The 26839-nt window shown below is 42.1% G+C and overlaps 1 protein-coding gene across 5 annotated transcripts in view; it reads left to right on the forward strand.

Annotated features, from left to right (window-relative positions):
- Nucleotides 1-26839, forward strand: part of SRPK2 (SRSF protein kinase 2) — a 159138-nt gene that overhangs the window by 116580 nt on the left and 15719 nt on the right. For all 5 annotated transcript variants that reach the window (XM_075857294.1, XM_075857291.1, XM_075857290.1 and 2 more), the window contains 5 exons: nucleotides 13720-13826; nucleotides 17203-17368; nucleotides 18385-18410; nucleotides 20996-21218; nucleotides 24012-24539. In XM_075857294.1, the coding sequence (XP_075713409.1) occupies nucleotides 13720-13826; nucleotides 17203-17368; nucleotides 18385-18410; nucleotides 20996-21218; nucleotides 24012-24539 (1050 nt within the window). The remainder of the gene's footprint in view (nucleotides 1-13719; nucleotides 13827-17202; nucleotides 17369-18384; nucleotides 18411-20995; nucleotides 21219-24011; nucleotides 24540-26839) is intronic.

The raw sequence follows: 26839 nt of genomic DNA on the forward strand, positions 1-26839 counted from the left end.
GCAGAAATGTTTTTCTTTAGGCACTTACCTCCTCCCTTGCTGACCGGCTCATAGATTTATTGCAGGGGTGGGCTGTGGGCGGAGCTTCCATCTTGCTTCTTCTGCTCCTGTCTCCTCCATATGTAACCAGGACCAGAAGATAGAGCGATCATTAAACAGTGGCGCCCTCTACATGCAGGGAGGGTGCATTTCCAATTTTGGAAACTACACCCCTCGAGGAATTTTTCTACTGGTATAGTTAGCATTTTGACCCCACATGTTGTTTTTTGCTGAATTTATTGGAATTAGTCTGTGAGGATGAAAAAACATAACATTTTCTAAATTTTTATAAGGAATAAAGGAGAAAAAGCACCTCCACATTTGTAAAGCCATTTCTCCTGATTACGGCAATACCCCATATGTGGTAATAAACTGCTGTTTGGTCCCACGGCAGGACCTGAAGGGAAGGAGTGCCATTTTTGGGACTACACCCCTCAAAGAATAAAATTAGAGGTGTAAGCGAGCATTTTGATCCCTCAGGCTTTTTATAGATTGTATTAGAATTGGGCCGTGAAAATGAAATATATTGTTTTTCCAATAACGTGTAGATTTAGCTCATCATTTTTTATTTCCACAAGGAATACAGGAGAAAAGATACCCCAAAATTTCTTACTCAATTTCTCCTAAGTAGCAGTTTACAACCAGATATGGGGTATTTCCCTATTTGGACACACGGCAAGGGAGTGGAGTTTTTGGAGTGGAGATTTTACAAAATAGTTTTTTGGCGCCATGTTGCATTGCGCTGAGGTACCAGTACAGAGAAGTGACCCTATTTAGGAAACTACACCCCTCCAGGAATTCATCTAGAAGTGTAGTGAGCATTTTGACCCCAAAGGTTTTGCAGAAATTAGATACAGTAGATGTTGCAGATTGAAAATTGCCATTTTCCACTAATATGCTATTTCAGTGCCCAATGTGTTGTGCTCAGATTGTGCCACTTTAGACACCCCCCCCCCCTGTAAATTGTTAAGCAGGCTCTCCAGAGTACAGTAATACCCCATGTGTGGTCATAAACTGCTGTTTGGGCACACTGCCAGGCCCAAAAGGAGCGCCATTTGGGTTTTGGAGTGCAGATTTTGCTTGGTAGTAGTTTTGTTTAGTGTTTTACTGGTATTTCAGTTTATAATGTGGGGGCACATGTATGTGTTTGGAGAACATCAGGGTATATGTAAAGTGTGAGGAGTATATCAGGGTTGATGTAAGCTGGGTGGAGTGCATCAAGGTATATGTAAGCTGGGCGGAGTGCATCAGGGTATATGCAAGCTGGGCGGAGTAAATCAGGGTATATGCAAGCTGGGCAGAGTACATCAGGGCATATGCGAGCTGGGCGGAGTACATCAGGGCATATGCGAGCTGGGCGGAGTACATCAGGGTATATGCAAGCTGGGCGGAGTACATCAGGGTATATGTAAACTGGGCAGAGTACATCAGGGTATATGTAAAGTGTGAGGAGTATATCAGGGTTGATGTAAGCTGGGTGGAGTGCATCAAGGTATATGTAAGCTGGGCGGAGTACATCGGGGTATATGCAAGCTGGGCAGAGTACATCGGGGTATATGCAAGCTGGGCGGAGCACATCAGGGTATATGTAAGCTGGGCGGAGCACATCAGGGTATATGTAAGCTGGGCGGAGCACATCAGGGTATATGTAAGCTGGGCGGAGTACATCAGGGTATATGTAAGCTGGGCGGAGTAAATCAGGGTATATGTAAGCTGGGCGGAGTAAATCAGGGTATATGTAAGCTGGGCGGAGTACATCAGGGTATATGTAAGCTGGGCGGAGTACATCAGGGTATGTGTAATCTGGGCGGAGTGCATCGGGGTATATGTAAACTGCGGAGTAGATCGGGGTATATGTTAGCTGGGCGGAGTACATCGGGGTATGTGTAGGCTGTGCGGAGTACATCGGGGTATGTGTAGGCTGTGCGGAGTACATCGGGGTATATGTAAGCTGGGCGGAGTACATCAGGGTATATGTAAGCTGGGCGGAGTACATCAGGGTATATGTAAGCTGGGCGGAGTACATCAGGGTATATGTAAGCTGGGCGGAGTACATCAGGGTATATGTAAGCTGGGCGGAGTACATCAGGGTATATGTAAGCTGGGCGGAGTAAATCAGGGTATATGTAAGCTGGGCGGAGTACATCAGGGTATATGTAAGCTGGGCGGAGTACATCAGGGTATGTGTAATCTGGGCGGAGTGCATCGGGGTATATGTAAACTGCGGAGTAGATCGGGGTATATGTTAGCTGGGCGGAGTACATCGGGGTATGTGTAGGCTGTGCGGAGTACATCGGGGTATGTGTAGGCTGTGCGGAGTACATCGGGGTATATGTAAGCTGGGCGGAGTACATCAGGGTATATGTAAGCTGGGCGGAGTACATCAGGGTATATGTAAGCTGGGCGGAGTACATCAGGGTATATGTAAGCTGGGCGGAGTACATCAGGGTATATGTAAGCTGGGCGGAGTACATCAGGCTATGTGTAATCTGGGCGGAGTGCATCGGGGTATATGTAAACTGCGGAGTAGATCGGGGTATATGTTAGCTGGGCGGAGTACATCGGGGTATGTGTAGGCTGTGCGGAGTACATCGGGGTATGTGTATCCTGTGCGGAGTACATCGGGGTATATGTAAGCTGGGCGGAGTACATCAGGGTATATGTAAGCTGGGCGGAGTACATCAGGGTATATGTAAGCTGGGCGGAGTGCATCAGGTCATAATAGGATCATGTAATAATGGGGTAAATGAATAATAAAATTAATTATCCATGCATAGTGACGTATGCTTTGAACCAATCCTTTATGCACAGGCCAGATTTACGGGTGCAGGAGTCGCACTTTTAAAGGGTGTCCGTGGTATTGTACCAAATATCTGCACTCCAGCATTTCCTAATCTTTGACTTCTTCACTAGCCCCATATGTAGCACAGACCCTAAAATGTTATCGTTTCTGCTGTATTTACAGGGTCTACCAGTGGGGGCTGCAAATAATCACGTGGGGTTTTAGGTGAAGAACTGCTGCACATATAAATTAGTCTGGGCCGGCGTTTTGAATTATTGCGTTCAGAGAGTCATAACTTTTTTTTATCTTTCCGTTGACGAGCTGTGTGAGTGCTTGATTTTCATGGGACGAACTGTAGTTTTTATTAGTATCATTTTGGGGTACATGCGATTTATTTATTTTTTTTTATCAGTTTTTATTCAAGTTTTTGGGAGGTGAGGAGACCAAAAAACAGAAATTCTCTAACTTTTTTTATACATTTTTAACGCCGTTCTCTGTGCAGTATAAACAACATGTTTTCTTTATTCTGCGGTTTGATTAGATTATGGCAATACCAAATTTATATTGTTTTTATGTCTTACTACCTTTACACAATAAAAACACTTTTTTCTAAATAAAATAATGTTTGTGTCACCATATCCTGAGAGCCATAACTTTTTTTTTTTTGACGGAGCTGCGTGTGGGCTTGTTTTTTGCGTGACAAACTGTAGTTTTTATTGGTACCATTTTGAGGTACTTGCGACTTTTTGATCACTGTTTATTCCATTTTTGTGAAAACAACGTAACCAAAAAGAAGTTTTGCCATTGTTTTTCATTTTATGTTTTTTACGGCGTTCACTGTGCGGGATAAATAATATGATATTTTTATAGGTCAGGCTGATACGAACGTAGCGATACCTATATTGTATCGGTTTTTTTGTTTTCCACTTTTTTTGTAATTCTAAATAACTTGATCAGGGCTATTATTGTTTTTATTACATAAAAAGTAGAAAAATGTTTTCGATACTTACCTGGGGACTTGAAGATCTGATCCCTGGTACAATATGCTGTACTACTTATGTAGCGCAGTGTATTGTAACTGTCATTTTACAACTGACAGTTAAGCCTATTATGTGCAATAGTATTGGGCAGGACCTAATAGGCTTTCGTACCTGGCAACCAGGAAGCCGTTGCTAGGCTTCCTGGTTGCATAGCAACCATCTGCACCACGTGATTTTTCGCGGGCGTCCAACGAGGTACAGAGGGAGCCCCCTCCCTCTGTGTCAATCACTTAAATGCTGCTGTCGCTATTGACAGCAGCATTTAAGGGGTTAAACGGCGGTGATCGGAGATAACTGTGATAGCCGCCATTGCAGTGGGATTGCGGCTGTAGCTCCGAACCCTGCCATTAACCCCTTAGATGCCGCAATCAAAAGCTATTGCGGCATCTTAGTGGTTTCTAGCCGACCGGCTTCGTGCGATGTGATCTCGGGAGTGCCGATCATTGCTATGGCAACCAGAGGCCAACAGTGGCCTCCTGACACTCCGGAGGCGGAGCCTAATAGGCTTGTGGTCAATGAATAACTGACAGCTCTAATAAATTGCACTATGTTGGTAGTGAACTGTATTAGAATAAAGATCAGAGGTGCAGGTCCTCAAATCCCCTAGTGGGACATGAAAAAAAAAGTTCTAAAAATGTTGTTTAAAAGTGTATAAATAAGAGTTATAGGTTAAAAAAAAACAACTGCTTTTTTTTCCCCTGTAAGTCTTTTATTATAGGGAAAAAAATTAAAATTATAAAAAATAAGTACACATTTGGAAACCCCGTGTCCATAACTATCCAAACAATAAAAACTTTAATGTTATTTTTCTCGCACGGTGAAAACCGCAAAAAATAAGAACAAAAAACATAGAATAAAAAGTGATCAAAAAGTCGAATGTACCACAAAATAGTACCAATAAAATCTACAACCCGTCCCGCAAAAAACAAGCTCTTACACAGCCTTGTCGACGCAAAAAATAAAAGTTATGGATCTCCGAATATGGTGATACAAAAAATGTATAATAAAAAAATAAAAAAAAGTGATTTTCTTGTGCAAACGCTGCAAAACAAAAAAAACTATATACATATGGTATCGCCATAATGGCATCGACCCGCAGAATAAAGTAAAAAGGTCATTTATAGCACACAATAAACACAAAAAAAAAAAAGAATAAACATTGTCAGAATTGCTGGCTTTTGGCCAAAAAAATTGCATGTACCCCAAAATGGTACCAATGAGAACTACAGATTGTGCAGCAACAAATAAGCCCTCATACCGCTTTGGTGAAGAAAATATAAAAAAAAAGTTCTGGCTCTCAGAATATGGGATGCAAAATGTGCAGTGTCCAAATGCAGATAAGATCATGCACCATTTATCAGTGCGACGCTGGCCACACATTATTATACTGTCTTATGCCCTGATGTACACTGCCCAGTTTACATATGCCCTGATGTACTCTGCACAGATTACATATGCTCCCGCAATATAAATTGAAATACCAGCAATACCCCAAGCAAAACTTCTATCAAGCAAAATCTGCGCTCCAAAAGCCAAATGGCCCTCCCTCCCCTCTGAGCCCTACAGTGTGCCCAAACAGCAGTTTACATCCACGTATATGGCATCACCATACCCGTGAGAACCCGCTTAACAATTTATGTGGTATTTATCTTCAGTGGCACAAACTGGGTAGTACATATTGTGCACCAAAATGGCATATCAGTGGAAAATTGCAATTTTCACTTTGCACCATCCGCATTAAATTCGAATGAAAAAACACCTGTGGGGTCAAAATGCTCACTACACCCCTTAAAATGCCCTAAGTTTCCAAAATAAGGGTCACTACTTGGGGATTTGTTTTACTGTTTGACCTCAGAGCCCTGCAATTGTGGGCCAATGCTGCGAATATCACCAAACTAAGCCTCAAATGCGCATGTTGCTCTTCACTTCTGAGCCCTGCCATATGTCTTGGCAAATGATAAATACCTTGAGAGGTTTTGTTTCCAAAATGGGGTCACTTCTTGGGGATTTCCACTGTACTCTGTTACCTCAGGGATTTTGCAAATGTGGCATGGCGTCCAAAAGCCAATCCAGCAAAATCTGCATGCCAAATAGCGCTCCTGCCTTTCTGAGCCCTGCCGTGTGTCTAAATAGTAGTTTATGACCACATGTAAAGGAATTGCTGAACTCGGGAGAAATAGCTTTTAAAATTTTGGGGTGCTTTTTCTCCTTTATCCCAAGTGAAAATGAAAAAATTCTACAATTTATTGTCTATTTTCATTTTCCTGGCCTAATTCCACAAGATTCAGCAAGAAACTGCATGGTCAAAATGCTTACAATACCCCTAGATAGATTCTTTGAGGAGTATAGTTTCCCAAATGGTGTCACTTTTGGGGGGATTCCACTGTTTTGGTCCCTCAGGGGGCTTTGTAAATTTGACGTGGCACCCGAAAACCATTCCAACTAAATTTGAACCTTCTCTTCTGAGCCCTGCTGTGTGTCCAAACAGCAGTTTATTACCACATATGGGGTATTGCCGTAATCAGGAGCAATTGCTTTTCAAGTGTTTGGGTGCTTTTTCTCCTTTATGCCTAGTAAAAATCGGAAAGGTCTGTTTTATTTGAAAAAAAATTAGATTTTCATTTCCATTAAATTCAGCAAAAAACTTGTGGGGTCAAAATGCTCACTATACCCCTTGATAAATTCCTTGAGGGGTGTAGTTGGCCAAATGGTGTCTTTTTTGGGTGTTGCTACTTTTTTTGGCAACACAAGACCTCTTCAAACTAGAGATGGTGCTTAAAATAAAAAGGAGGCCCCAAAATCCACTAGGGGCTTCTTTGCTTCTGTATCCCGTGCTTCAGTCCATTACCAAACTAGGGCCACATTTGGGATATTTGTAAAAACTGCTGAATCTGGGCATTAAATATTGAGTTGCGTTTCTCTGGTAAAACCTTCTGTGTTACAGAAAGAAATGGTTCAAAACTAATTTTATGCAAAAAATATTTGTAAATTTTACCTCCACATTTCTTTAATACCTGTGAAACGCCTAAAGGGTTAAGAAACTTTCTAAATACTGTTGTGACAACTTTGAGGGGTTCAGTTTTTAAAATGGGCTGTATTATTGGGGTTTCTAAAACCACATCAGAACTGAACTGGTCCCTAATAAAAAAAGGCTTTTGAAATTTTCTTGAAAATGTAAGAAATTGCTGCTAAAGTTCTAAGCCGTGTAATGTCCTGAAAAAAATAAGAGGACGTTCAAAAAACGATGCCAACATAAAGTAGACATATGTGAAATGTAAACTAGTAACTATTTTGTGTGGTATTAAGATCTGTCTTACAAGCAGATAGATTTAAATTTATAAAAATGCTAAATTTTCACAAATAAACACTAAGCTAGTGGTAAAATGTGGTCGATTCTTTCAAAGTACTGTACAACATGTCACAAGAAAACAATCTCCGAATCGCTTGAAAAAAATAAAAGCATTCCAAAGTTATTGACACTTAAAGTGACACATGTCCGATTTGAAAAATTTGGCCTGGTCCTGAAGGCCAAAACAGGCTTAGTCACTAAGGGGTTAAAATTCTGCTGACATACCTTTCTTACACCGGTGTAAAAAAAAAAAAAAAAACATCCATAGAACTATTGAATGGACCAAAGATGGTGCCAGTCATGTGACCACTGGCATTCACTGTCCAGGTATATAACCGGTGAATAGAAGATTGAGGAGCAGAAGCTATAAAGTATTTCTACCAACAGCAGCATCTCATCATGTCTGTCACTGTGTAAGTAGCATCTCTTACATCCTTCTCCCGGTCTCCTCTGTTTTGTTTTGGTGTTTTTTTTAATTATTATGTAACATTATTATTAGAGATGAGCGAACTTATCAAAAGTTCGGTTCGGCTAGTTCGCCGAATTTCACAAAAAAGTTCGGTTCGGACCGAACTAGTTCTGACCGAACCTGTCACTTACGTGCGCCGAGCATGCTACTGTCCAGGGTGCTGATAGAGTTAATGGGCTGCACTAACTCTTTCAGCAACCTTCACAGTACATGCTCGGCGCGCGGAAAATACCATTTAAATGTAATAAAAAAATAAAAATTATACGTTCGTACTTACTTTCCTCCTGTCCGGCCTCCAGCGATGACGTTTCATCCCTTTCGCCGCTGCAGCCAATCACAGGCTGTAGTGGCGGTCACGCACGTCAGGATGACGCTTCATCCCACGTGACCGCCTCTGCAGCCAATCACAGGCTGCAGCGGCGACATGAATGAAACGTCATCGCTGGAGGCCGGACAGGAGGAAAGTAAGTATGAACGTATTATTATTATTTTTTGGCATGTATGTATGTTGGCATGTATGTATGTATGTATATCTGTGCATGTATGTTTGCATGTATGTTGGCATGTATGTATATATGTGCATGTTTGTATGTATATTTGCATGTATATATTTGCATGTATGTATTTTTGCATGTATGTTGTCATGTATGTATGTATGTATGTAGTCATGTATGTATATATGTGCATGTGTGTATGTATATTTGTATGTATGTTTGCATGTATGTTTGCATGAATGTATGTATATTTGCATGTGTGTATATATATATATATATATGTATGTATGTTGTCATGTATGTATGTATGTTGTCATGTATGTATATATGTGCATGTATGTTGGTATGTATATATGTGCATGTGTGTATGTATGTATATTTGCATGTATGTATGTTGTCATGTATGTATGTATATATGTGCATGTATGTTTGCATGTATGTTGGCATGTATGTATACATGTGCATGTTTGTATGTATATTTGCATGTATATATGTTTGCATGTGTGTATGTATGTTTGCATGTATGTATGTTTGCATGTATGTATGTTGTCATGTATGTTTGTATGTATGTTGTCATGTATGTATGTATATATGTGCATGTATGTATGTTTGCATGTTTTTATTTTTGCATGTATGTTTGCATGTATGTTTATATATGTGCATGTATGTAATTATGTTTGCATGTATTTATGTTTGCATGTATATTTGTGCATGCTTGTATATATGTATGTATGTATCTTTGCATGTTTGTTTGTATGTATGTATGTTTTCATGTGTGTGTGTGTATGCATGTATGTATGATAGTTTGCATGTATATATGTCTGTATGGCCATGTATGATACTGTCTGCTGGCGCCCTGTATCTAAGTCAACTTCGCGGCAGGCTTCTATACATGGTATAACAGTCAGTATCACACATTAAACTGAATCTAAGCCTACAACATGTTTTATTTCATTATTTTATTTTTTTACAGGTTTGGTGTTTGGACTACGTCGGTTTCGAGGACTACTTCGATGACGGTTTTTTTTCTACAATAAAATGGTTAATGAGGGTTGTGTTGGGGGTGCTTTATTTCAATAAAATATTTTATCTATATCTTTGTCTTTTTCTTTTCAAATTTTATTATTACCACTTTAGTAATGGCCGCTGTCTGAGTGACAACATCCATTACTAATGCGAGGCTTAGTGTTAGCCGGTGCAGAGGCTAACACTAACCACCATTATTACCCCGGTACCCAAAACCACCAGGGGTGCCGGGAAGAGCCAGGTACCATCCAGTACCCGACCATCTGTTGTGATGGTCGGGCCCTGGGGCGGCCGCAGGCTGGTATTATGAGGCTGGGAAGGGCCAAAAACAGTGGACCTTCCCACCCTTGTAATGCTAGGCTGCTGCTGCTGTGTTGTATCTGGCTGGTTATAAAAGTGGGGGGGGACCCCACGTCATTTTTTTAAATTATTTATTTATTTACATTTTTTTTTTAAAAAAGACATGGGGTTCCACCCAATTTATCATAACCAGCCACATACAACACAGTGTTATTAGCCTGGGAATGGACAAAACCAGTGGCCCTTCCCACCCATGTAATGCCAGACTGCTGCGGCCTTGTATATGGCTGGTTATTAAAAATGTGGGGGACCCGTCTATTGCTAAATTTGTTAAATTCCAAAAAAAAACGACGTGGGGGTCCCCCCCATTTTTATAACCAGCCCGATACAACACAGCAGCAGCAGCCTAGCATTACAAGGGTGGGAAGGTCCACTGATTTTGGCCCTTCCCAGCCTCATAATACCAGCCTACGGCCGCCCCAGTACCCGACCATCACAACAGATGGTTGGGTACTGGATCGTACCAAGCTCTTCCCGGCACCCCTGGTGGTGGTGGGTACCGGGGTAATAATGGGTGGTTAGTGCTAGCCTCTGCACCGGCTAACACTAAGTACCGCCTTAATAATGGACGCTGTCAATCAGCCAACTGCCATTATCTAGGCACTAATAAAGTTTGAAAAAAAAAACACAAAGACAATTCTTTTTTATTGAAATAAGAAATCCCCAACAAAACCCTCGTTAACCATTTTATTAAAATTTGAAAAAACGCAGATCTACGCAGTAGTCCAACGAATCGTAGATGTAGTCCAATCGGTACATCAAAATCTGCAACAACATAAAAAAACAGTTATCAATGTGAACAATACCAATACTTCTACTCACCTACACACATATATACACGCACACACAAACAAACAACCATACACAGACACACACATATATACACAAACACAACAAGATATACACACACACATAAACAGACAAACACACACATATACACGAACTCACACATATACAAACAAAAACACACATATCCAAACACACACACACACAGTTATACACACATACACGAACACATATACAAACAAAAACACACATACCCAAACACACATATACACAAACACATATACACAAACACACCCATATATACACACAAACACACACCCATATACACAAACACATATACACAAACACACCCATATATACACACAAACACACACCCATATACACACATATACACATATACAAAAACACACACAAACATCTACACACAAACATATACACAAATACACCCATATATACACAAACATATACACAAAACACATATACACAAACACACCCATATATACACACACACATATAAAAACAAAAACAGACAAAGTCACATACCCAAACACACATATATACACAAACACACACATACACAAACACGGTTTCTTTTAAATGCTGCTGGGGAACCCGCTCGATCCACTATATACGGCTGCGCTACAGTGCAGCATTTAAAAGAAACAGGATCCTGACCTGTCCATAGAGTTTAAGGCAGCACAGAGTATTTCAGGAGATGAGCGTGCAGATTCAGTGCTGCTGCGAACTCTGCTCTTACCATTACGTAGCTCTCAGTCTGTTACCTCTCCTCCACTCCTGTCCTCCAGAACACCTTCACATGATTGGCAAGTCACCACGTAATGGTAAGAGCAGAGTTCACAGCAGCACAGAGTATTTCAGGAGATGAGCGTGCGGATCTTGTGCGGGGTGGTGACTTGCCAATCACGTGAAGGTGTTATTGAGGACAGGAGTGGAGGAGAGGTAACAGACTGAGCTACGTAATGGTAAGAGCAGAGTTCACAGCAGCACTGAATCTGCACGCTCCTCTCCTGAAATACTCTGTGCTGCTGTGAACTCTGTTCTTACCATTACGTAGCTCAGTCTGTTACATCTCCTCCACTCCTGTCCTCTATAACACGTTCACATGATTGGCAAGTCACCACCACGCACAAGATCCGCACGCTCATCTCCTGAAATACTCTGTGCTGCTGTGAACTCTGCTCTTACCATTACGTGGTGACTTGCCAATCATGTGAAGGTGTTCTTGAGGACAGGAGTGGAGGAGAGATAACAGACTGAGAGCTACGTAATGGTAAGAGCAGAGTTCACAACAGCACTGAATCTGCACGCTCATCTCCTGAAATACTCTGTGCTGCCTTAAACTCTGTGGACAGGTCAGGATCCTGTTTCTTTTAAATGCTGCACTGTAGCGTAGCCTTATATAGTGGATCGAGCGGGTTCCCTAGCAGCATTTAAAAGAAACAGGATCCTGACCTGTCCACAGAGTTTAAGGCAGCACAGATTATTTCAGGAGATGAGCACGGGCAGCCGTTCGTTTTTCCGAGCCGTGCTCCCATCATGCACACGACCGTAAAAACACCCGTTATTGCGGGTCGTAATTACGACCCGCAATAACGGGCTCATAGACTTCTGTTACCCACGGGTACCTTTCCGTATTCTCACGGGAAGGTGCCCGTGCCGTTAAAAAAATAGAACATGTTCTATTTTACGGGCCGTGCTGCTATAATTATAATGACAGCACGGTTCGCAAAAGCGGCCAGCTGCCCGTGGCCGGCCGGCCGTGCTCGTACTTACGAGTCGTAATTACGAGCACGGCCCGTAAAATAAAAAAATAGAACATGTTCTATCTTTTTAACGGCACGGGCACCTTCCCGTGAGAAAACGGGAAGGTACCCGTGGCTAACAGAAGTCTATGGGCCCGCTATTTCGGGTCGTAATTACGACCCGTGATAACGGGTGTTTTTATGGTCGTGTGCATGAGGCCCCGTAATGATGGGTGGCTACAGGTGTGCACCCGTCATTACGGCAGCGTTGCTAGGCGACGTCAGTAAGGGTATGTGCACACACACTAATTACGTCCGTAATTGACGGACGTATTTCGGCCGCAAGTACCGGACCGAACACCCTGCAGGGAGCCGGGCTCCTAGCATCATATTTATGTACGATGCTAGGAGTCCCTGCCTCTCCGTGGAACTACTGTCCCGTACTGAAAACATGATTACAGTACGGGACAGTTGTCCTGCAGAGAGGCAGGGACTCCTAGCATCGTACATAAGTATGATGCTAGGAGCCCGGCTCCCTGCACTGTGTTCGGTCCGGTACTTGCGGCCGAAATACGTCCGTCATTTACGGACGTAATTAGTGTGTGTGCACATACACTAAATAGTCACTGTTCAGGGTGCTGAAAGAGTTAACTGATCGGCAGTAACTGTTTCAGTACCCTGGACAGTGACTACCGATCACAGTACCTGTAAAAAAAAAGACGTTCATACTTACCGAGAACTTTCTGCTTCCTCCAGTCCGGTCTCCTGGCCGTTGCCTTGGTGACGCGTCCCTCTCGACATCCGGCCCGACATTCCTTGATGACGATGCAGCCTTGTGAGCGCTGCAGCCAATCACAGGCTGCCGCGGCCTCTGCAGCCAATCACAGGCTGCAGAGGCCTCTGCAGCCAATCACAGGCTGCCGCGTCAGAAAAGGTCGGACTGGAGGAAGAAGAGGGACTCGTCAACAAGACAACGACCGGGTACGTATGAAATGCTTTTTATTTTATTTTTAATCAGCAGCCTCTTTTCTCTATCAGTGATTGATAGAGATAAGTGGCTCCCGATTTGTATAATGTTTTTGACCGGGTTCGGTCAAAACGGGTTCGGCCGAACCCGGTGAAGTTCGGATTCGCTGCGAACCGAACTTTACCGGAAGTTCGGACCGAAACCGGGTTCGGTTGTCCCGGTTCGCTCATCTCTAATTATTATTTATAATATTTGATTTTTTATATATATATATATATATATATATATATATATGTATGTGTGTGTGTGTATATGTTAGCGGGATTCTCCGCGGTGTTGCAATGTATAGTAAACATGATAGCCGTTACATTCCGCCCACTAGCTCATAGAAAGCAGAATTAGAGAGCGGGCCTGCAGGGGGGAAAACTGCTAAAAAGACACAAGTCATACAATGGCTATAAATCGTGTCATTCCTCATGTCCACACAAATGATGGCTTATTCTAAAAAGTTATGTACGCTTTAACTTTTCTCTTAAAAAGCCAATGCACTGAAGAATTCTGGAGACAAAATACCTGTTTAAATTGCAGGCACATTTTTTTGAGCATCTTAAATTCTATAATATTTAACTTTAATATACTATCAGATGTCTGTATGGTGTTCGAAGTTCTTGGTCATCACTTATTAAAATGGATCATCAAGTCCAACTATCAGGGTCTTCCCATTCGCTGTGTGAAAAGTATTATACATCAGGTAATTTATACTTTATACTTTTCTTTCCTTTTTGCAAAATAAATACCTTGCTATTTCCAAATTAAATATTTGTTTCTTTATGCCATTATGTAAGGCCCCATGCCCACTTCCGTTTTTTCCTTCAGGGTGCTGGCTGTTTTTTTGATGGCTAGCACCCTGACCTATTCATTTCAATGGGGCCATGCACACTCCAGGTTTTTTTTGACGGTCCTGTTGTTCCGTTCCGATAAAAGTAGAGCATGTCCTACTTTTGTCCGAGATTCCGTGACCGTATGGCCCATACAAGTCAAAGGGGCCGTCAAAAAACTGAAGGCACACGGAAGGCATCTGTGTGAATGAGCCGTTGCCTAGCAACGGCCGGACAGGCAGAGGCACACATAGAGAAAGATATTGTACTGCACTAATCGACAGCCCCTTCTTTCTATCCAGCACTGATCGAGAAAAGAGGCTGCTGATCAGTGCTGGAACGCAGCGATAGACAGAAAAATAAGTTCATACGTTCCCTGGCCGTTGTCTTGGTGACGCGTAGCCTTTTGACATCCAGTCCGACCTCTCTGGATGACGCAGCGGTCCATGTGACTGCTGCAGCCTGTGATTGGCTGCAGCGGAGACATGGTCTGAAACGTCATCTCAGGAGGCCGGACTGGAGGAAAAAGCAGGGAGTTCTGGGTAAGTAGTAACTTTTTTTTTTTGTTGCCGTTTTTTTTTTTTAATGAAACATTAACCTATATTGTGAGCGCCGCGCATGGTACTCACTGTCCAGCGGTAGTCACTGCCCAGTGTGCTGAAAGAGTTTACGATCTGTGCTGTATATAGAGAAGGGGTTGCACTAATTGGCAGTAACTCTTTCAGCACCCTGGACAGTGACTACTGCTGGACAGTGAATACCATGTGCGGCGCTCACAATATCGTGTACATAGTGTGAATGGGAATAGTTTCCTCTCGGAAACTGAAACACGGAGTACACACGGGAAGCACACTGATCCAATCACAGATACATGGATCCGTGAAAACGGTGATGGAAGTGTGCATGAGGCCTAAGAAAAAGTGGTGTTCTCTGATAAATATTTAGCTCTGGCTGTACATTTAGACATTTCTTTGTGAGACAGATATTTGCATATCACATATAGAAGATATATAGCCTGTACAGAAAATCTGTTATTTCTTTGTAAATCCACCCTGTTCTTTAACCCCTTCCCAACGTTTGACGTACACTTATGTCATAGCCAGCAAGGTGCAGTACGGAGCGGGCTCCATATTAAGCAGTTGTTGGTATCTTAGCTGTTAGAAAGAGGGCGTGCCATCCTTTTTCTCCTATAAAGTCCTGCCAGAGGCATGGCTTAATAGAATCCTGAAAAAAATCACGATATATTGCAATACATTAGTATTGCAGTATATCTTGCAACGATCCAACAATTGCTGGTTCAAGTCTCCTAGGGCTTATTCAGTTTTTCACGGCTGATTTGCATTCGTGCAAGACCCAATTTCACAAATTGGAGGCTGCTTAGGCTTTGTTCACATTTGTATCATGGATTCCTTGTAAGACGAAGCGACGAATCAGTCGTACCACGGATATCACCGCCGCCTGACGAACCGTATTAACTTATAATGGGGTCTGTTGGGATCTGTTGTTGTGTCCATCGTTTTGACGGGAGGTATAAAGTAAAATATGATAATCTGCAACAGAGGCTTTGATGCAGATGTGAACAGGGCATAAATCAGAAGAATCACCATTTGAAACTCCATTTAAGAGGGTTTGCTTCAATCTCTGGTATGCTATTCACTGTGAGGGTATGTTCACACTGTCAAAAATGGCTGAAAATTACGGAGTGAATTTCAAAGAAAACAGCCTTTGATTTTTCAGCCGCTTTTGAAGCTGAAAATGTTTTTTGAGGTGTTTTTTTTCTAGAAGTTTTTGGAGCTATTTTCCTAGTGACCCAATGAAAAACCGCTCCAAAAACGGCTCTAGAAGTGACCTGCTCCTTCTTTTTTTACGGGGTGTTTTTTGAAACGGTGGCTTAATGAATGAAACGCCGCTTTTCCCATTGAATTCCATGGGCAGATGTTTGTAGGCGTTTAGCTAACGTTTTTTCAGGCGTATTTTGGAGCATTTATGCCCCCGAAATACGTCTGAAAACACAGCGCGTGAACATACCCTAAAGCAGTATATCTTTTTGCCAGTATGCCGCTTTAATGCAGAGTACATGTGACCTGGGCCACACAGTGACTAAATGGCGCACAGAAGTAATGTGAAAATTCTGATCACGGTATGACAATATTCTACATGTGGGGGGGGGGGGGGGGTTTCCAAGTGTCTACACAGCTAAGTCATAATTTCTCCTTCTTGCCAGCTGGTGCTGTGAGCAGAATTGAGGAGCCGTTTAAAACAGCCTGCAACAGCGCCTGGGCCCATCATAATAGCCTCTTTGCTCACTTTATTTGATTTCCAAACTGCTGCCCTGCACTGTTGCAATTTTATTCTAATTATTTCTTCAATTTTGTTATGTTTAATCAGTTTTTCTTGAGTTTTAAACATAATGACAAATAGGGGTATGTTCACACAGGGCGGATATACTTCGTAAAAGCACACAGCGGTGGTGCAGTTTTTCAGCCGGAATGTCCACTGCGTAAAATTGCACGTTAAAAGAAAAGTTTCATACTTCCGTAGCCATGGCGACGTATCCCACTGCCATTCTGCAACTCGGCCCCCCGGGATTACTTTTCCCCCCACTGGACCACTGCAGCCTGTGATTTGCTGCAGTGGTCACATGGGATGAAACGTCATCCTAGGGGGGCCAGCCTGGACGAAGAAGCATACATTCTGGTTAAGTATAAGATTTTTTTTTTTTCTGACTTGCGTTTTTGCCACAAAAATCGCAACATTGGCTATTTGTTGCGGGTTTTACCTTCCCATTGAATTCAATGGGGGAGACGCACAACAAAAAAGCAGTGATTACGCAAATACAATTAACATGCTGCCAAGACTGTGATAGTGACCCTCCTGTCTAGCAGTTGTAGCGGGGCATACATATATAAATAAGTGTTGTTATTTTCTTTAAGGCCATGGTTTATTTTTCTGACACATACTTATCCACATAGCAGCCTGCATGGATGTTCTACATTTACTGATCTCTAAGCATACAAAATGGATATAATTTTCGCAGTAAGATGCTTGTGTGATATATGGGCACACCATAATGATATGTGATCATTGCGTACTGCTCTTATAATGAATATGACTTGTTAATGTTTTCCGATATCATCAAATAGGCTTTTTACAAGTGCTGAATACACCTGTGCGCAAGTAAACTCTACAGAATTGATCTAAATATAGATTTTTTCCAAATAAATCACTTGTTGCCTTTTTGTTTTGTAGGTTCTTCAGGGCTTGGACTATCTGCATAGCAAATGTAAAATCATCCACACAGATATAAAACCAGAAAATATCTTGATGTGTGTTGACGATTCTTATGTGCGTAGAATGGCAGCGGAAGCCACAGAATGGCAGAAAGCTGGTGCACCGCCTCCATCCGGTTCAGCAGGTAATAGCAATAGTATTCAATAGTAAAAATGCGTCAAACTTGAATATTTAAAGAGGACCTGTCGGCTCTCCTGACTTGTCTGTTTTAGGAAATAATTGTAATACCCATAATATAATAATTCTGGAGCATCTTTCCTTAGAACTCTGCACTCTGTCATTCCTTTCTTATTACTCCTGGAAATTTGACTAAATTGACAACTGGGTGTTACAATTCCCCTTGTAAAGGGGCATCTCCCTACCGTCAAGCACTGACTGGACAATGTCAAACTGTGTAGGGACACTCCCCCCAACTGGTAACACCCAGTTGTCAATTTATTCATAAAATTCTAGGGGGAACAACAAAGTAAGGGCAGAGTTCTAAGAAAATATGCTCCAGAACTGTTAGGCCCTGTTCACACTGAGTTTATTTTTAGTCTGCCTGGACACCTCCTATTGATATCAATGGGAGGTCAGAGACGTAAATGCCCAAAGATAGGGCATGTCGCTTCTTTTTCCCGCAAGACGGTTTTTCCACTCGCGGGAAAAAAAGCCTCCGCCTCTCATTAAAATAAATGGGAGGCATTTTCGTCCGTTTTTTGGAACGTTTTCCGAAACTGTTTCCGCGTCAAAAAAACGTTTAAAAAAACAAAACTCTTTGTGAACAGTGCCTTATTCTATGGGGATTCCAAGTATTTACCAACACAGATGTCAGGAGAGCTGACAGGTCCTCTTTAACATGTTGTACATTAAATCTTGTCCTCTTTTAGTACATAATATATGGCATAAATGTTATTAGGTTGTGGCTAGTCTCGTGGTGAATGTTTCTTAGCATTCCATTTCCATCTCCAACTGCCCTTTTTTTTTCTTAGTTTTTATGGCTTTGTGTTAATTATGAACTATGTGACCAATGAAAGTATAGTATGTAGTTAAATAGTATAAGCATATAATTGCTCAGTCATGACCGTGTATTTATATGTGCTCTGTGTTGATATTTAAGATTTTGTTGATGTTTTTATGGTCGTTTTTTTTCTCTTTTAGTGAGCACTGCTCCACAACAGAAACCAGTAAGTACTTGGAAATATCATTATTGTAATGAATGTGTGAGTAGTATAATGCATCAGTAGAAACAAATAAGGTCTGTACTCTTGACCTGCTAGTTGTACTTTAATTGTATTAGTTCTTAAATTGAACCTGTCATCCATATTATGCTGTCATCACTGAAGGCAGCATAATGCAGTGACAGACACTGTTTTCTGTTTTCGCTGACGTCCATAATTTATGTGCTAATGTGAACCCTTTTCTGGGAACTTCCATTCAGAGCCCATGCAGCGCCACCAGTGATGCGTGTCGTATTCAGGAGCTACTGCCCACTTTCTGCTAGCTCAGACTAATCTCTGCCGATTGAAGATGTCTCCATATGCACAGTAATTGGGAGCCATCTGTCAATCAGCGGAAAGGGGATGGAGCTAGAAACATCTCATGAAAGGCGCTGTTGGGGCTCTGAATGTAAGTTCTCAAAAAAAGGATTCGCAACTAGCACATGACCAAGGACCGCATAATGTGGATGACCGGTTCCCTTTAAAGTGAAGGTCCACCTTTTGATTAACATTGGAAATGTATCATTTCTGTATATATTTTATTACCTTTTTTTTCTATTTTTACTTATTTGTTAGTTAATTAGTTAATTTTACTACAGTGTATTGTCATTTGTGTGTGTATGTATATATATATATGTAAAAATCCAAATACAATGTCAGCCGCACAGCCTTGTGAATCATGGATGGATGCCGACCTGCCCAGGTCAGGGCTAACAGACCTGCTGTAGTAGAATCCAAAAATCAGGCAGCACTCCAAGGTATAAGCAAAATAGAAATAGGTGCTTTATTGGTCCATACAAAACACGACGTTTCAGCTCAACACAGGAGCCTTGAGCCGGCGTGGTGGCCGGTGATTCTGCTCCAGGAGAAGCCCCTGACGTACAATTTATAAATGGACAGAGACGTCAAGGGCTTCTTCTGGAGTGGAATCCCCGGGGATTCCGCTTCAGGAGTTGGCCCTGACGTCACTGTCCATGTATGGACAGAGACATCAAGCGCTCTGTCCAGTAGCTGAATCCCTGGCAACAGGGGGATTCCGCTCCTTCAGGGAGCTACAGTGGCGCTATGTATGACAAGAGGGGTATGGGGGTGCCATCTACAGAGGTGGATGGGCGCTACCTACAAGGGGGCTGTGTGGCACTACCTACAAGGGGGCGCTGTGGCGCTAGCTACAAGGGGGCGCTGTGGCGCTAGCTACAAGGGGGCGCTGTGGCGCTAGCTACAAGGGGGCGCTGTGGCGCTAGTTACAAGGGGGCGCTGTGGCGCTAGTTACAAGGGGGCGCTGTGGCGCTAGCTACAAGGGGGCGCTGTGGCGCTAGCTACAAGGTGGCGCTAGCTACAAGGGGGCGCTGTGGCGCTAGCTACAAGGGGGCGCTGTGGTGCTAGCTACAAGGGGGCGCTGTGGCGCTAGCTACAAGGGGGCGCTGTGGCGCTAGCTACAAGGGGGCGCTGGCTACAAGGGGGCGCTGTGGCGCTGGCTACAAGGTGGCGCTGGCTACAAGGAGGCGCTGTGGCGCTACCTACAAGGGGGCGCTGTGGCGCTACCTACAAGGTGGCATCTGTGAGTTGCAGGCTGACGGCATTCAAGGGGTTTCCACCTCTGACCTCCAATTGAAATTAATAGGAGGCAGAAAAAACCTGCGGTGCTCATTTGGAGTGCTTTTTTTTGCCTGCGTCTTTTGCATTAGCTTCAACGGCTTAAAAAACGCAGACAAAAAAAACGCAAAAAAATAAAGTCAAATAACGCTGTCAATTCAAAATTCCTGAAGGAACTTTGAGGCAGATTTTTTTCTGCCTTACAAAAAAAAGTGTAGTGCTTGTTTTTAGCAGTTTTTGGTCTTTCTCTAAACAGTTTTTGGTACGGGTGCCCTGAGAAATGTTTTTTTTCCAGGGGTGCCTCGAGTCCGAAAAGGTTGGGAAACTGCATTACACAAACAAACCATTGTTCTCAAAAGGAACTGTGTAATGCTTAATTTCTCCTATGGTGTTGCTGTAGGGCAGTTAGGGTGGTCTTACACGGCCCAACGACGGGCCGTGTAAACTAGCGCCGATCAACGAGACGGCTCGTTGATCGGCGCTCATTTCCTCCTTTCACAAGAAGCTAGTATAGGGACGGGCGCTCTTTACTACGTTCGCTCACCCCCATACATTTCTATCATGTCGGCAGCGTGTCTCCCTGTTTACACAGGAAGATGTACTGCCGACAACGATAATCTCTACGGCTTTTAAAACTATACAATCGGCTGATGAACAAGATGAAAACCTCTTCTATCACAAAGAGGTTTTTCAAACTGGAAAACCCCTTTAATAGCTATTGTTTAAAAGCTACCGGTATATGGCAATCTTACATTATATGTGGTCTTATTGAAAACCGGCAAATGAACGCCACATCAAATACAGGTGAGTTTAATGTTGATGACTAGAGGGTTGACCCTTATTTATGCTTCCTATTTTGTTTAGTGGCAAGACTTGTATTTGAGGTTAAACGTTTTTGTGTTTTTTTGTTTTTTTTTTGTTTTTTTTTAAATTAACACTTCGTTTTGCCTTCATAGGTTGGTAAGATTTCCAAAAATAAAAAGAAAAAACTTAAAAAAAAGCAAAAGCGTCAAGCAGAGCTACTTGAAAAGCGCCTTCAGGAAATTGAAGAGCTGGAGAGGGAGGCAGAAAAGAAAAAGACAGAAGAAAATGAACAGGATGCTGAAAGTCAGCCAGAAGCCAAGTTGAAGTCTGTTTGTCTGGATGATGCTGCCGATGAGGAGCTGGTAAATGAATACGGTGCGTATGGGGGCATGGCTTCTTTCTCACTACCTGCACGTTATTACTGAAAAGGAAAAAATCCACCAATAAGCATTTTACCGACATTAGGATTTAGTATCAATGCTTAACCAGGCAGATTTTCCTTTCACGAGTTTGAACCAAATAGGTAACAAAACTATTGCTATTTATAGTTGTGAAAGGAGAATAAACGGTTTTAATTAAGAAACGGGACCCTCACCTATTATCAGAATGGCCCCTTCATTGTTTATGCTGGCACAGCAGCTCATCTTTACATTTGGCAGTGTCTGCACATATGGAGAAGCTGCCTGGAGGAAGGGGTTGCAGCGCTCGCTGGAGAGCTCTGACCCATTCGTTCAGATGATTGGCGGAGATGAGATCCCTAAATATAAAACATTGTTGGATCGTTACCTAGGCAGATCTCTCTTGGTTTGTTTGTTTTTGCGATTACTTGCCTATTGGTCCGTTTCCTTTTCAGTCATTTTCAGAAGCGTCTGAAAACAGTCTTTAACAGTTGCGATCTACCAGAGAAGCAGGGATCTTTGATGCCTTTGGTTTGGCTGAAATGTTGTTAACACCTCTTTATGGCATGCTTGATATGCCTTCCCAAGTTTTTTATTCCCACCTCTTGCAACCTCACCTATTGGAGAACAGGGGTCCAGCTCTTCACATAACTTCCATAGATTTAAATGGACAAAGCCATGCACGAGCGCTTCCACCTCCATTATTTTCAATGGGGAAAGCAGCCACTTTGAATCGCTGAGCTAGAGTAACTATTCTCCCAATAGCTTAGGATCTTAGAGGTGCCCTGTGGATATGCCATAAATGTGTAAGATGGGAATACCCCTTTAATTAAAGTTGGAGAAGTAGGGGAATGTTTCTGCCACCAGCCAGAGGCAAAATAAAAAAGGTGGAGCTGTTATTCACATAGTATTGTAAAGATATTGAGGAAAAGTTAAAACAATACTGAGTAGACAGTCTGCATGTATAGTAATGAAGAATACATAAAAAGCAGCAAGCATGTTGCTAGGGGAAGGGTATTTACATTCAAGAAAAGCTATAAAAAATCTGAGTTTAGGTATATCAATCTTGCAATTATATAGCATTTAGTGTATAATTTTTTTTGTTTGAATACTTCTGTTTTAAATCTTAATGGATATGTCTGAGCCCATAGAAATGTTAATTATATTCGAGAATTAAGAAAAGATGTAAGACTCTGATCACGCTGGTCGGGTGTTCTGGGAAGTCTTTTTTTTTTTACTGCAAAAATAGAGCAGCCTGCACCTTTATTCATGGCATCAAAAATATTGGAACTCAGACAACAGATTTGTCACATTATCATGACTTCTGTTGAAAATGGAAGCCATGGCATTAATGTGAACAGAACTCCTGCCGAAAGTTGCGAAACACGTGTCGAGGTGTCTCCTTAGGTGGACTTTCCAACTGGCACAATGCCAGCCACAGGTGATTGATTTATCCTTGTAAGGAGATGGATAGATAGATAGATAGATAGATAGATAGATAGATAGATAGATAGATAGATAGATAGATAGATAGATAGATATAGATGTGTGCGTGTGTATATATGTGTGTATGTATGTATATATGTGTGTATGTATATATTTATCCAACATCCACTACAACATTTCACCTTCTCTATGAAGGCATTTTCAAGCAATGTGTGTTAAGAATACATAGGTATATAAAGAGGGCAAAGCCCAAGCAATCAGTACATAATTATACAATAGTTCAAGGTTTTGTTAACATCAAACCATATAAAGTGACGAGTGACATAAACATCAGTGATATTAATATAAGACATGGTATGAGGTATTAATTCATATAGTAAATATAACATCCACGTCGTACAAACACAAGTGTTAAAAGTTAATTAGGTATAAACAGTGTAGTTATTAAAAACAGGAACAGCTGGCACTCGCCAATCTAGAAAGAGGAATCATTATAGTTGGACTCATATGCATTACAGATCTTCAGCCGTCGGCTTTCTAAAAGTCAATCCGCGCATGCCTCTAGCTAACCCACCCATTGGGTCAACACCAGCATGTGATCCGTGGTCGCCAAGACAACAAGATAACAAAGCCAAAGGACGTAGCACGAGTCATCTATACCAACGGACGTAGCCCCGTGTACACGTCCCCAATCCACGGTTGTGAAGACGTCATCTTTAAGAAGGAAATACCAGTATAGTGATTAGGTTTTAAAATGAATTAGGTTGACTTTCTCTTCATTTGGACATTCAGTATACAAGGACAGATCACTATATATATATATATATATATATATATATATGTGTACATATGTATGTGTGTATATGTGTACATATGTATGTGTGTATATGTATATATGTGTACATATGTATGTGTGTGTGTGTATATATATATGTATGTATATATATATATATGTCTCCTTAACCATAGGATCTTGTTTAAGACGTTGAGCCTAGTCTTATGAGCCACTATTACATATACTGGGACATGTCACTGTGGCTGTGTGGTCTTCACCTGAGGTTGTTTTTAATTATATTTTTTAACTTTTTGTATATATTTGTAGGGGGATAGTTTGTCAAAATGTATGGATTCATAAAGATTGCCAATTTGTGGACTATATCTGGTCAGCGTGGTATATGATTTTTCTTTTTTTGAGCGAAGACATTTTTTGGTCTTATTTGTGAAAATATTTGTGTATTGCTATTGAAATAATATATATGTGTGCGTGTGTGTATAATGTGAACAGAGCCCAAGAAGTTTCTTTTAAATGTATTTATTTTTACAGTTTTAGCAGGTAATGTTTCTTCAGAAGGGGAAGATCATGATGAGAAAGAAGATACCGAAAAGGAAATTGTTGAAAAAGATGATGATGACGACGACGACGATGATGATGATGATGTAGAGCCAGAACTAGTTAACAATGATCCAACATGGATAGAGTCTCCAAAAACAAATGGCCATTTGGAAAATGGTCCATTCTCACTCGAACAGCAATTAGATGATGAAGATGAGGAAGAGGAAGACGGTGCAAATCCAGATGACTTTAACCTAGATGAGTCAAATGCTGAAAGTGATTATACATACAGTAGCTCTTATGAACAGTATAACAGTGAATTGCCAAATGGACAACATAAGAATACGGAGTTACGGTTCTCCGGTTTTTCAGCAGCAATGTTTTCGGATCCTTTAGAGTCTGTAGAATCTGGTTTGGCAGCTTCTGATGATTCTACTGTTATAGAGCGGGATGAAAGGAGCCCTTGCCAAGACAGAAGCAGGACGGTTTCCGCATCAAGTACTGGAGATATGCCAAAAAGTAAGTTTCTTGTCCTATGTAGCTTCCAATGCCCTTAATTAAAACTAGCCACACAGTGATCATGTTGGGCAATTTTAGATCACATTTTGTTGATCAACCTTCACACAAATATTTATTATCTGATCAAATTCATAAGGAATCGAGTACTTTATACTGAGCAGGCAGACAGAGGGGTTGTCTCAACTAGACAACCACCTTTCAGAATAAAGCTGGCCTAGCGATCAACTTATTGTACTGGGTCCAGCTCCTGAAATATGCAGAATACCATACATTTCATAAATGTAGTATTACATGTTACCTATTTTAATGAATGGGCAACCATGTGATATATGGCCATGTAGAGTGCTCCAGAGCAGAAGTTGCTCTCTATAGCGTTTTCAGACAGCCATATATAAAGGCTTAATTTGCATCATGCACGCCAAGAATAAATAGAGAGGTTGCCATTGCTGTCTCCATAAACTTCTATGGGCTTTACAACACTCCATCACCATGCCAGATAGAACTGACAGATCAGTGGACATCATTTCACACAATGTTCGGGAAAACATCCGTAATGTGCGTGTTGGATTGGTCATGTCCGATAAGGCCATCATTATTTTCTACGCCAAACACATGAAAGTATCTAACGTGGTCGATCACTCAATAAGCAGAAGTTTGGCTTTGCAAACAAGAATTTGCTTAATATTTTCAGACCGTAATCCAAAATGCTTGAAATCCGTTATTAAACCCTTTTTGGCACTGCTCATCGATACTGTATTTCTGACCCAATGAGGGACCATACAGTGTTCGACATGTCCTGTGGATGAACCTGGTGTAGCCTCATAAGACGACATGGAGCTAAGATTACTTCATAGCCAGGGACTGGAAGCATCCTCAATGCTGCATGCTTGATACAATTGGCCGGACATAGGAACAGCCAGTGGTGAAGGGGTTGAGTTCACATGTATTTCCTCTACCTAGGTATTAAGTAGTATGTGACGAATGACCTCCATATCGAGACGTGACACATCCAATGTGTGCACTGCCTAATATTTCAATATATGTTTACATATATGATGTATAATATATAACAGTGCCTCAAGGGTCTACTGTGTGGCTCCATGTGATGCCTCCATGCACCTCAATGTGCCTCAGTATTCTTAGAAGCATTGGAAAAAAGATGGCATATGGAGGTACAGTATGGTTCCATAGGACATTATGGGCTGCCTCTTCACGATACGTACAACACCATTACTGAACACATTTGTGTGCATGAGCTCGAATTGTTGAAAAATCATACCGCAGGAAATGTCAGCCACTTTGTTCGTTCTGTTCAGCATGTACATTTAGTTAAACCATGTGCTCCAGACGTGTGTCTATAATGCCTGCTACCACTGCCATATACTTAACCGTCCCCGGCATCTTCAGGTCCCTGACTGGCGCTGCGCCTCTCCTCCACTCCATGCTGCTGGCCATTCCCGCCGCTGCTCCCCTTCAGATCCCCTGGCAGCCACCTAGCTTTCCTGGGTACTTAAGGCACCCTCACCCATTGCTCTTTGAGCAATTCGATTTATTTGTCTGCCTTGCTAGTTCTGCTCTCCTGCGATTACTATTGAATTGACTGTTACTGACCCTGCTTGAACTTGACCATCCCTTTCTGCCGCCTGCCCTGACCTTTTACCTGTTTTTCCTGCCACCAGCCGTGACATCTGGATTTGTTTGCCATGAGTGAATGTTGCCTGCCATGACGCTAATACCGAACCATGCATATTGACTGCTGTGATTGTACCTTGCCTATCCACGTCAACCATTGCCAACGGAGAGTACTCTGGGGTTTGCGACCTGGGGCTACTTGCTGTCAAGTCCACATCTCCGTACGTAGGTTAAAGGGTGAACACGTAGCTAATCCTTAAATGCCGCTCCCCAGTTTAGCCTCATGCCAAATTCGTTGGCAACACGGGTTCACACCATCCTATTTACCTTTTTGAGAAGACCACAAATTTAACTCACATGCACTGTGAGTCATCTGGATGTGGGTCTGTGCTGTGCCACATCAACGGACCGGGAGAATTGCATGGCACATCATTGAAGAGAAGCTGCCAGCACCGCATCATTGGGGCAGAGAGCGCAGGAGGAGCGTTTCTAGCACCACAGAGGCAGGCTGTTCGAGAAGGGGAGGGTGCACTCTAATGCTTCAGTACGATTGCTGAGCAAGGGAGCCTGCAGACTGCCACTGAATTGTCAAGGTTAGCAGTAAGAGGGGATACGAACAGTGGGGCCATACTGGTGTATGAGGGCAGCAATGCTAGAATGAGAGGGAA

This window comes from Rhinoderma darwinii, chromosome 3, assembly GCF_050947455.1.
Source record: "Rhinoderma darwinii isolate aRhiDar2 chromosome 3, aRhiDar2.hap1, whole genome shotgun sequence".
In the NCBI taxonomy this organism is placed as follows: domain Eukaryota; kingdom Metazoa; phylum Chordata; class Amphibia; order Anura; family Rhinodermatidae; genus Rhinoderma; species Rhinoderma darwinii.